This window comes from Moschus berezovskii, chromosome 18 (assembly GCF_049115385.1).
Source record: "Moschus berezovskii isolate FMDL1 chromosome 18, NW_MosBer_1.0, whole genome shotgun sequence".
NCBI classification, from domain to species: domain Eukaryota; kingdom Metazoa; phylum Chordata; class Mammalia; order Artiodactyla; family Moschidae; genus Moschus; species Moschus berezovskii.
Window position 1 is genome coordinate 53,079,981 of NC_142477.1, and position 13,148 is coordinate 53,093,128.

General features: G+C 42.1%; 1 protein-coding gene across 1 annotated transcript in view; it reads right to left on the minus strand.

Annotated features, from left to right (window-relative positions):
• Nucleotides 1-13,148, minus strand: part of LOC129553261 (chondroitin sulfate proteoglycan 4-like) — a 77,983-nt gene that overhangs the window by 33,958 nt on the left and 30,877 nt on the right. Inside the window, 2 exon segments of the mRNA XM_088827687.1 lie at nt 1,337-1,468; nt 6,204-6,402. Of these exon segments, the coding sequence (XP_088683813.1) occupies nt 1,337-1,468; nt 6,204-6,402 (331 nt within the window).

Here is a 13,148-nt window from a genome sequence, read left to right on the forward strand (position 1 = left end):
ATATCATCTCTGTAAGCCACAAATTCTGCCCACCTGCTGTGAGTGTATCACCTATCTCACACAGGAATCAGGATTAAAAGACTAGCGCCCCACTAGCTTCACAGTCTCAGTCCTGGTTGGACTTCAGGACCACCTGAAACTTAAAACAAAATGATGGCCAGGACCTAGTCCAAAGATTCCCATTCAACTGGTGAGGCTGAGACACTGGTATTTTTTAAAGCTTCGCAGCGGCTAAGAACAACTGGCTGGAGTAACCATGGAGTGACCGTATTATTAAAATGATCAACGTCTATATTTCACTGATAACACTGCTGTTGTTTGTTCAGTTGGCAATTCAAGTCTGACTCTTTGCAATCCGATGGACTGCAGCTTTACTGATAATGTATATCAGTTAAACAAGTTATAATACACAGGGTTTTTTAAAACTGTAATGTAAAATTTTATTATTTCCTGTGCCATCTATCTCAGTGCTTTTGGAGGGAAATAACAAGTTTTCCATTTTTTTCCTCCTTTATTTTATTACCCTTGCCATTGGGTAAAACCTTGTTCTATCCTTTCAGTGAGGGTTTTGAGTCAGAGATACTCACTTATATCTCTCCAGCTCAGCCAGGTTGAAATTCTTGGCAAAAACCAGTTCAAAGGCTGCAGGGCCTCAAAGCAAGAACTGCTGGTCCCCTGATACAAAAGGTTTTTATATTCAAAAAAAGAAAACCCCAAGATCTAGATAGTCATGACAGAAGCTCCTGCTTCTTTAAGGATCCTAAGGCTAGTGCAGGAAAAGTGTACATGGACCATAAAGATTCCTTCCCCCATTGCCCTTCACCAGCATGCCCTCTTCTGAGGAACAGGAAAGAGGAAGGACAGGGGTGGGGGATACCCAGCCTTACTTCTGTTAAATTCCTGCAAAGAGACAATCCTTTTGGGGACTTTGTGTACTCTTGCCTGGAAAATCCCATGGATGGAGGAGCCTGGTAGGCTAGTCCATAGGGTCGCGAAGAGTCGGACACGACTGAGCGACTTCACTTTCACTTTTCACTTTCACACATTGGAGAAGGAAATGGCAACCCACTCCAGTGTTCTTGCCTGGAGAATCCCAGGGACGGGGGAGCCTGGTGGGCTGCCGTCTATGGGGTCACACAGAGTCAGACACAACTGAAGCGACTTAGCAGCAGCAGCAGCAGCAACTGTTGTTGAAGTCACTCTATAGTAAAAGATAATACTTTATACCATGCAGGTAGAACTTTCTATATTTAGAAAGATATTATATTAAATTATATTTCAATTTATTAATTGAAAAACACTTAAACCCAAACACTCAATGAAGTTAAAATTTTACCTGGGAAGATGCTCAGTCCTCTGTTTACTTCCAAGCTAATGATCAGAGCTCGAGCTGTGATGCTAAAAATTTGTCGTGGTGCAAAGTTCAAACCGTCAGTAACCTGAAAATTAAAGCCTCCTGACATTGCTCCTTCAAAAGAAGAAATTACACTCTTGTCAGTCTGGGTCATTTTGCAAAAGCCACCCACTTGCACCTTCTCTCCCACCTGATCTCCCTGCAAAGCTACTCCTATCAATTTGAGAGTTAGTTAATATGGTCACCAAGCTCACCAAATCAAATACTGCCAAAACACAAAATGAAAAGAATACCAATAAAGGTCTAAAATGCATATTTCCACCTCATCCTCTCCTGAAAGTATAACAAAAGAAAGCAAAGACGTCACCTCCAAGAAATTTTTTTAAAAATTTAAGACATGTTCATTACCTGTATTTTATTATCTTGGAGTCAATTTACCGATAAAAGTATTATAAGGATGCCACAGACACATGCATCCCTTAGCAGTTTCTGAACTATTGATAACACTTACTTGATGATAATGAAAATCAAAACTAGAGGGAATTAAATAACACAGCCCCTTCCCCCAGATACTTCCCCATTATTCATCCATCTCTGTTTCCTGCTAAGAGGGGAAAGAGAAAAGTGGAGAAACACTCAGCCCCAGTTTTGTTAAATTCCTACAAGAAGATAATTCTACTCTCACACTTTTGTCAAGGGATCAGTGACCACAACAAAGTTATAAATTAACTTAAGTGTGAAACAGAAGTTGAGCCGGGCCCCCTATTGATCCTGTTCCCCCGAGTGCTTTATCAGTCTGACTCCCAAAGCACCTGGCAAGATCATCACGCAGAGAGCATGACGATCACAGTCCCCTCGCCTTTTGAAATTGTTCATCCAGCAGGAAATGTGCAGCCCACAGGTCTCTGCATTATGTAATGGGTAGAAATGCCCTCCTCGTTGCCCTCAGGGACATGTGGCAAGGAACAAAGGAGGCATGATCAGGATCTGCAATTACCTACAAGTACTCCCTTAATAACATGATTTAATAAAAGGTTGGTTGATGACTTAACCTTCTCTTAAGTCTCTGTTATTTAAGCACAGAAAGTTCTGACTCCTCAAAATAAAAGGTTACAGCCTTTAAACATTTTTTCCCCAGTACACTGGAGTCACCATATTTTAAAAAAAAACAGAGGAAGAGAATTCTGGGTCTGCTTAATTTAGAACAGAGGCGCACAGCCAAACAGTATTTTTGTTTGTTTGCTCCTTTTTACTAGAAATAGCACTTTGAAAGTTGTAATTAATTAAATGTGAAACTATGGAGAAAATGTTTTCTGCTATTAGGCACTTTGAACATTTCATGAATTCGGAAACAAAATGGAAATGGAATCCAAAAGAATTATAGCAAAACGAACACTAGACTAGTGCACGAGGTGCACTAACTATCATACAAATTATGACCAAAGAGACGGAGGGAGGGAAACATGAAAGTGACCTGTGGATTTTATTGTACAACCTGAGATTCTCCTGACCTGACAGTACTTTCAGAAGGGCAACCTGAAATCACTTATCCACAACTTCTTGGCTCTATCGACCTACTTAGGTTGTTATTTGGAATAATGAATTAGATTAATGGTGGAGCACTTTGCAGATATAAATGCTAAGAGAGACTAATTAAACCTAAGCCTTTGTTTGGGGCTGTTGAGGGACAGATGTAGCAGGGAGAACCAGCTGGTTTCAGCAAGAGGCTCATCTGCAGCTGGGCTCCTGCCACTTTGAAGGCTATTACTGCCTCCAGGTCCATTTAGAAAATGTGATGGATTGACTCTCAAAAGAGCTTGACTTTAACTCTCCTTTCTGCTTTTTTAGGAGAAATTATTTTCTCTATTTGCCAAAAGCAAATATTGACCTGGTAGTTGACAAACAAATCAATCCAAAGAGCTAATTTATATTTCAATCCTTCACTGCAAAGAGTAACTTCAGCTCTTCAAACTACTCTGCCCTTCTATGGTGGCAGCTATTAGAGAAAGCCCAGCTTTAGAGTCAGACCAAGTTACGTCTTTCTGGGCCTCAGTTTCTTCACCTTTATAATGAGATCGTTTACTCCCAATAACTCAGAAAACTTCTGCAGATTAAACAAAATGGGTCCTGTCATTGTAGCTCCTGCAGTGCCTAGCACACGCCAGACAATCAGTAACCCCTTCCCACTGCACATTGCTTAGTCTTAGAAATTCTGAACTTTCTCTGTGCAAGTCTCTAAAGCAGTTCTCATTATTTTGAACATATGATAATCCTTTCAGAGAGATAAAAAAACTTCTAGGCCCTTGTCTAATAATACCTGGATTTTTCGCATCTACTAACCAAAACCACACATAATTGGCAGAAACATCCTATCAATTCAATGCCCCTTTAAATGAATTTGTATTTTATTAATGAAAACAACTGCATACAATTAAAAAATAAAAACTCATGTGGAAAAGATCATTCAGTCTAGAAACAACACTTTGGTACATATGTGGGTAGATTTATGATTTTATTGCAATAAAACTAACCCCCAACAGGTCCCCGGGCTACAGGTTTGGAACCACTAGATAAGAGCAGTCACACAGTAAATGCTTTTCAGGTTATCTGGGAATTCTTTGTACTTAACTGCAGAGATAATCAGGAAATTACTACCTTTGAATTTAGCAGATTTTTATCTTTGTTTTCTTTATTATATTTTCAAAGAAGGTAATTAAAAGTGGCTGGAAAGATACAGCTTTTAGCTTTCCCATCATGCACCCCAGTCTCACACTTCTCCTCCCCCAACTTCCTCCTGTGGCTAAGAATGGGCAGCTTGCCCTCTCTGACCGCTGTCAAGGGCAGCCAGGAAACAGGCCAGATAGATCACCCCTCCTGCAGATGGACAGTGGTGATGTGGCTTATTGATTTACTGATGACCAGCTGGATCATGAAGAAAGCAAGAGTTCCAGAAAAACATCTATTTCCTTCATTGACTATGCCAAAGCCTTGACTGTGTGGATCACAATAAACTGTGGAACATTCTGAAAGAGATGGGAATACCAGACCACCTGACCTGCCTCTTGAGAAACCTGTATGCAGGTCAGGAAGCAACAGTTAGAACTGGACATGGAACAACAGACTCGTTCCAAATAGGAAAAGGAGTACGGCAAGGTTGTATATTGTCACCCTGCTTATTTAACTTATATGAGAGTACATCATGAGGAATGCTGGGCTGGAAGAAGCACAAGCTGGAATCAAGATTGCTGGGAGAAATATCCATAACCTCAGATATGCAGATGACACCACCCTTATGGCAGAAAGTGAAGAGGAACTAAAAAGCCTCTTGATGAAAGTGAAAGAGGAGAGTGAAAAGGTTGGCTTGAAGCTCAACATTCAGAAAACGAAGATCATGGCATCTGGTCCCATCACTTTATGGGAAATAGACGGGGAAACAGTGGAAACAGTGTCAGACTTTATTTTTTTGGGCTCCAAAATCACTGCAGATGCTGATTGCAGCCAGGAAATTAGAAGATGCCTACTCCTTGGAAGGAAAGTTATGACCAACCTAGACAGTATATTAAAAAGCAGAGACATTACTTTGCCAACCAAGGTCCATCTAGTCAAGGCTATGGTTTTTCCCATGTCATGTATGGATGTGAGAGTTGGACTGTGAAGAAAGCTGATCGCCAAAGAATTGATGCTTTTGAACTGTGGTGCTGGAGAAGACTCTTGAGAGTCCCTTGCACTGCAAGGAGATCCAACCAGTCCATTCTAAAGGAGGTCAGTCCTGGGTGTTCATTGGAAGGACTGATGCTAAAGCTGAAACTCCAATACTTTGGCCACCTCATGCGACGAGTTGACTCACTGGAAAAGACTCTGATGTTGGGAGGGATTGGGGGCAGGAGGAGACGGGGACGACAGAGAATGAGATGGCTGGATGGCATCACGGACTCGATGGACATGGGTTTGAGTGAACTCCGGGAGTTGGTGATGGACAGGGAGGCCTGGCGTGCTGTGATTCATGGGGTCGCGGAGAGTCGGACACGACTGAGCGACTGAACTGAACTAACTGAACTAGAGGGAAGAAAACAAAGCCTTTAAATATCAAGGTCTCGTAGATTTGCAGTTATATTCATTCATTCACCCTTGTATTCACTCATTTAACAAATGCATTTGTTGTGTTCACTAACGTATTCGTACCATTTGGAACATTACCCGGCACATAACAGGTATCAATAGGATTTCATTCTTACAACAAATTTTGATTAAGCACCTACTATGTTCAGTCATTGTTCTTAGGTGCTGAGAATGTAAGAGCAAACAAAAGGAAGACCCTATCCTTCTAGCACTTATACTCTAGTGGGGAAGACAGAGCACACAAATGAACAAATCAATCTAGACTACAACGTAAGGTAGCCAGAATAAGGGACAGAGATAAATGCAAGAGATGTGATTTCAGTGGGCGGTCAGGAAAAAGATCTCTGAGAAGCTTACATTTATCTATTTTATATATAATGGATAAACAATAAGGACTTACTATACAGCATAGGGAACTATATTCAATATCTTATAATAACCCATAATGAAAAAGAATCTGAAATGTACATATTTCACCTCACATGACAATGTGAGTAAGCCAAGTATGAGTTACAGGTACCCTCTGATGTTTGCTATTATTGGCCTTACTCAAATGTAAGCTTAAATGTACTGGCCTTACTAAAATGTGTCACTTTAAAAAAAAAACTATACAGTCTGCAAGGTTTTTAGATGGCTTGTGGTTTTCCGTCAGTAGCTATTAGGTTTGACTACATGTTAACCTTTGACTGAAACACATTTTAGTTTCACATTGCTTTTCTCAGTTACCTACCGGTATGTACAAACACTAGCTGGCCCTCATTGATCTGAGCCTGGGTAAAGTTCTGGATGCTACGGCCAGGAATGAACTTGAGAGCCAAATGTCCATTGCTGGGTGGAGAGACCAAGTAGGCCAGGTCCTGTGGGGAGGAGTCCCCATCCACTGCACAGAGTTCATCATGGGTAATCTCAGTGACAGAATTCACCCACACCTTAAAAAGAAAGAATCACAGATCTTGTAAGGACAAATTCCAATCACACAACAGCAGTAAACTGAATAGCTATGAGACACTGGCCCCTTGCACAAAGACTTAAAAGAAAAAAAACCTAGAGCAACTCCCCCAAGTTTTTAAAGCATGATGAGCTTTAATTCAAAACAGACATATAATTAAATGCCAGATGAAATGCAGAGCATGTCGTAGTGTTTAATTTATGAGATTTCAATAAAAAAAAAAACAGAATTCATTGTTATTTATTCAAACTAATTATTTAAACTGCATATGCATTTATGTCAAGCGCAAAAGCAATAAAAATTGATGGTTACTAAGTACTGCCTGTGTGGCTGGTATATGCTAAGCACTCCATATGGAATCTCAAATAATCACAGAAACTACCCCATAGGGTTGACTTAAGGATTTCTATTCATTACTTTAAGAAGCAAATGATTTCATCAGCTTTTAAATATTTGAGGGCAGAACACAAACAGTACAGTTTTTTTTTTTTATTCTCCTTTATCCTATCCATCTTGCAGGGAAACACATACCTAGTCCCTACGGCCTTGCAATGTTTGCTGTGCTGGTGTGTGTGCGCTCTGTTGCTTGGCTGTGCCCAACTCTACAGGACCCCATGGACTGTAGCCTGCCAGGCTCCCGTGTCCATGGGATTCTCCAGGCAAGAATACTGGCGTGGGTTGCCATTTCCCTCTCCAGGGGATCTTCCCAACCCAGGGATCAAACCCGAGTCTCCTGCCTGCATTTCCTGCATTGGCAGGCAGGTTCTTTTACCACTTGAGCCATCTGGCAGGCCCAGGTGAGTGCTTATTGCAGTTGTTTCTGAGTAACAGTCTTTATTTTTCCAATTGTATTTAAAATCTATTTACATTATTCAACAAGTCATCCTTTTTTGAGCATCTGCTACATCCCAGGCAATGTTCTGGTGTTTGCAGTACATCAGTATACAAAACAGAGTCCGGTCCTCAAGGAGCATACATTCCAGCAGCAGAGGATAAAGGGATACAGGGAAGAAATAACAGGAATAATGAAGAAATAAATTATGCAGTCTGTTAGAGAGTCACAGGCACTGTGAAAAAATTTTAAATGAAGCAAAATGAGATGCTCAGATGTTAAATAGGAGGCTTATCTGAGGAAAACTGGAGGGAGGTGAGGGAGGATCCATGAGGACACGTGGGGAAGAACACAAGAAGACAGCACAGCCCTACAGTGCGAGCGAGCCTCAGCCGTCTGTGGAGCAGCAAAGAGGTCAGGGCAGCGGGACCAGAACTAGCAAGCTAAGAGTAGAAGGCACATCGACACGGCCTCCAAGGTCAAATCCTGCAGGCTCCTGAAGCCCACCTGGGCTTCACTTGAGTGCAACCAGGAATTACCATGGGGCTTTAGGCGAGTTGTAACCTGGGCCAGCTTAGGTGGTAACAGATCCCTGTGGCCTTGTGTCAAGGACAGAGTGTGGGAGGCCAAGGATAGAAGCTGGACAACGGTTAGGAGATGGAGAGGAGGGAAGAAGCAGGGAAATTCTGGGTGCTGTCGACAGTTTCTAATGAGACAGACGTGGTGAGGTGCAGAAGGAAGACGGTGAAAAGGACCTGGGTTGGGTCTCAGCAACTAGAAGGACCAAATCACCATCAACCAAAATGAGGGTAGCTGTGGGAGGAGCGGATCTGGGCAGTAACAGAAGGAGTTCAGTTTTGAAACCCCCAAAGCCCCACAAGTCACTTCAGTCATGTCCAACTCTTAGCGACCCCACAGACTGTAACCTGCCAGGCGCCTCTGTCCATGGGACTCTCCAGGCAAAAACAATGGAATGGGTTGCCATTTCCTCCTCCAGGGGATCTTCCCGATCCAGGGATTGAACCCGTGTCTCTTATGTCTCCTGCACTGGCGGGTGGGTCCTTTACCACTAGGGCAACTGAGTTTAAGGTGCTCGCTGAGACATCACATCACATCTCATGGAATCATGCAGCTTGGGGTTTCTCTAATCCTGTGGTCATGTGATATTTCACCAACACTAAAGGTGTCGGCTTTATCACTAAATAGATTTTCACATTTCTCTCTGTATTTATAAAGTCCTCCCACAAAAATACTGTGCATGTTTCCAAGCTTATGTGTCATTCTCTGCTCTCTGACACGAAACTTATCCTCTTCTACACTTGTTGCTGCTGCTGCTGCTGCTGCTAAGTCGTTTCAGTCGTGTCCGACTCTGTGCGACCCCAGAGACGGCAGCCGACCAGGCTCCGCCGTCCCTGGGATTCTCCAGGCAAGAACACTGGAGTGGGTTGCCATTTCCTTCTCCAATGTGTGAAAGTGAAAAGTGAAAGTGAAGTCGCTCAGTCATGTCCGACTAGTAGCGACCCCATGGACTGCAGCCTACCAGGCTCCTCTGTCCATGCGATTTTCTAGGCAAGAGTACTGGAGTGGCTTGCCATTGCCTTCTCCGTCTATACTTGTTACCAACTCTTTAAAAATTCAATCCTATTTAGGAGGTAATCGCTCTGGTCTAATGGGCTGTTCTCCTCCATAGAAAATGCAGTTTGTGAAATTAACTATAACTAAACAGAATTTGAGAAAGGGAGATCAGAAAGTACATAGGATTTCTACATGTTTCTACCAGAAATGATATGCCACTTTAGCTATGAAACTTTGGGCACATTTCTCAATTTCTTTGTGCCTCAATTTCCTCATTAGTGTAGTAGGAATAATAGGATTATTATGTATAATGAATGATATAAAGCACTGTAAAGTACTCAGAACAAGTTTTACCTGGCACAGAGTAACAATCCAATAAATATTAGCTTTATGTTACTCATCTTTCTTCATCAGATTTGGCTCTGAGAATGGATGTGATTTTTTAATATTACTTAAAAGTCACCTGGAGTGTAATATCACTCGACGCTATTCTATTTTTTAACTTTAAAAAAAATTGGAGTATAGTGACTTAATTGGTGTTCCAGTGGTTAACCACCTTCCAACACAGGGTTTGATCCCTGGTTGGGGAACTGATCGCACACGCCACGGGTCAACTGAGTCTGCATGCCACAACTACTAAGTCCATGGGCCACAAGGAAAATCCCCCACCCCCACACACAAAAAAATTTAAAAAGAATATTGGAGTGTAGGTGATTTATAATAATGTGTTACTTCCTGGTATATAGCAATGTGATTCAGTTATATATGTATGTATTTTTTCAGATTATTTTCCACTATAGCTTATTATAAGATATTGAATATAGTTGCCTGTGCTATGCAGTAAATCCTTGTTATCTATTTTACGTACAGTAGTTTGTATCTGTTAATCCCATACTCGAATTTACCCCTCCCCCATCTCTTTCCCCTTTGATAACCATAAACTGGCTATTCTACAATATGCACCGCACATTTTGTTTCATCCCACAGCATTCCTCCATAATTTAGGATGCGTAGTTTGTCTGTTTAATGTTTGTGTTGCCAATGGATGCTCCTATGTCTTGGCATTTGGAATATGCCCACAGTGGATTTTTCAGCCCTAAACTCTAAGAACATAAATTTCAGTAGCTACCAGAAATACTAATCAACCTAATGTCAAATTGTAAGTTTTGGCTTTCAGTTAATCCATGAAAAGGCTACAGTTTCTATAAAATATACAAGTTGGACTGCCTAACAAAATTCTAAGCCCAATCATCCTAGTTTTGCACTTTTTACATTTTTAAATCCATATATGAATCTTATCTTCATTTCTTCAGGAACTTGAACTGATTTGGAAATATACTGCCATTTCTCTTCCTGTGACTTGTAGATACTCATTTTTTCCAATGGTGCACACAAAAGCTGGATGAAGCATGTTTTCCACTGTAGTTACTCTTCTGTGAAACACTGTTTTGCCCCTCTTGCCTCTAGAATATATCATTTTCCAAAACCAATGTAAAATCTGCCACTCAAAACAAGAGCAAGTAACCTCAGTTCTCCATTTCCACTCAAACAAAATTTAGTTCAGTTAAAAGTCTTATTGCTTTTGATGAGACCTGATCTAATGCCTAGTCTTGGGTAACAGAAACTTCAAATGGGCAGGGATAAGAAAACAAAGACTCCAAACTTGAATTCAGATTTCAGTGTGATCCAAAGCCCAATAAATAATGGTTTAAGGAATAAATATCTGAAAAAATTAACACTTGAACCTGGAATGATGTATTTTTTTTAATTCACTTTTAATTTAAACAGGACGTCAGATTTAGAAAAATGATCCAATATATCCAAATTATGATCCAAATATTTAAAAACCCAGGCCTTTGTTTTGAGTTTCAAGAGGGATGTGAAATATTTGTGAGTGGACTATCCCACTCTTTGATCCTTCCAGGCCTTCAGGCCTCCAAGTCACCGTTTTGGACTTCGCTGCCTTCATTGCTCCACTGTCCATAGCTCTCAGAGATCTTTACAGTGATGGCAAGTGCTTATCAGAAACAAGCGAATAGTTCTATTTTTGGTATAAACAACAACAACAAAACAAAATGTACAGTATCATTGAAAGCAAAAGGTGAAAAATAGAAAAACGAAGCCCCCTTGTGGACAACAATACATTTTATCAAGCATGCACGAAAATCACTGGTCATGCCTGAGTATGAAAGTCTCAGAAGAACATACTTCAGAGGAAAATGCAGATGATTCACCCCACACAGTCTAACTCAAATTCCCAGCTCCAGTTTGTCATGCTGAAATGACCTCCTGTACCACCACTGGTTGGTCATCATCAGCCAGCCATGTGCTTCAAAGCAATGTTGTTCAAAGTACTTCAGGAGAAAGGAGTGTACTTGGAATGCTGGGACTGAGTGGTTAATGCTCAGATTCCTGACTCTGAACTCCCATCCAGAGTCTGAGATGCCCTCAGCAGTTCTACCCCATCCTCCCGCTATCTTCTCCTACACAGACTGTAGATGACTCTCCGTGCCACCTCCTCTAAGCGCCGATGACAAGTAAGGAGAGTGAGCGGTCATGTGGGATGGTCTGAAGGTCTTGAGAAAACGCTGTTTGAAAGTCAAAGACAGCAAGAGAATCTGAAGACTCTGATGGTTAATTTTATATGTCAACTTGACTGGGCCACAGGGTACTCAGATATTTGGTCAAGTAGGGGTGTGTGTGTGTGTGTGTGTATTTGGTCAAGTAGGTGTGTCTGTGTGTGTGTATCACTCAGTCGCCTCCGACTCTGTGTGTGTGTATTTGGTCAAGTAGGGGTGTGTGTGTGTGTGTGTGTGTGTATCACTCAGTCGCCTCCGACTCTGTGTGTGTGTGTGTATTTGGTCAAGTAGGGGTGTGTGTGTGTGTGTGTATCACTCAGTCGCCTCCGACTCTGTGCCACCCCATGGACTGTAGCCTGCCAGGCTCCTCTGTCCATGGAATTCTCTAGGCAAGAATACTGGAGTGGGTAGCCATTCCCTTCTTCAGGGGATCTTCCCAACCTAGGGATTGAACGAAGGTCTCCTGCATTGCAAGCAGATTCTTTACTGTCTGAGACACCAGGGAAGCCCCATCTCAGGTGAGAGGGCCTCACCAATCAACTGAAGGCCTGAGTGGGACAAAACTGGCTGATCCTTCCCTGAGTAAAGAGTATTCTTTCCTGCCTGACTGCCTTTGAACCAGGAAAGCCTTTACATGGAGCTTCCCTTATAGCTCAGTTGGTAAAAAATCCACCTGCAGTGCAGGAGACCCCAGTTCGATTTCTGGGTTGGCAAGACCTGCTGGAGAAGGGATAGTCTACCCATTCCAGTATTCTTGGGCTTCCCTTGTGGCTCAGCTGGTAAAGAATCCACTTGCAATGCAGGAGACTTGGGTTCGATCCCTGGGTTGGGACGATCCCTTGGAGAAGGGAAAGGCTACCCACTCCTGTATTCTGGCCTGGTGACTTTCACTTCACTTCACACTATTGGCTGTCCTACATCTGCAGCCTGCCCCCTTGCCCATAGATTTTGGGACTTGCAAGCCTCCATGATCACGTGAGTCAATTCCTTATAATAAACCAACAAATAAATACACACTCACATTTATCCTATTGGTTCTCTTTCTCTGAAGAATGCTTCGTAACACAGAGGCCTTATTAATTCACATTTAGGACTGTTTTTGTCCCAGACTCTGCCACTGTCTAACTTGATTATTTTGGGCAACTCACTTCATTTCTGAAACTTTCTCTCTTTTTGAAAATGGAAATAACAGTAAAACTCACTTAATCTACTTCCCCAGGTCCTTGGGCTTCTTAACTATAACCGTGAAGGAAGACAGAGTAGAGCGTCACAGTTACAAGTGAAAACTCACATCCTCACCTCTGTCACTTACTGTCTACCAGGGGCTCTTCCATTTCTGATCATGGGCAAATGCCTGAGTCTCTCTGTGCCCCAGATTCCTCATCCTTAAAATAGAAACCATATCCCATAGAGTTGTTGAAGAATCGATGAGTAAATAAATACAAAATGCTGAGAACAACGTTGGAAGCAGAGTAAGTGCTATGTAAGCATCAGCGACTGTTGTTGCTCAGTCGCTCAGTCGTGTCCAACTCTTTGCGACCCCATGGACTGCAGCACACCAGGTCTCCCTGTCCCTTACCATCTGCCAAAGCTTGCCCAAGTTCATGTCCATTGCATTGGTGATGCCATCCAGCCATCTCATCCTCTGACACCCTCTTCTCCTTCTGCCCTCAATCTTTCCCAGCATCAGGGAATTTTCCAATGAGTCAGCTGTTCGCACCAGATGACCAAAATACTGGA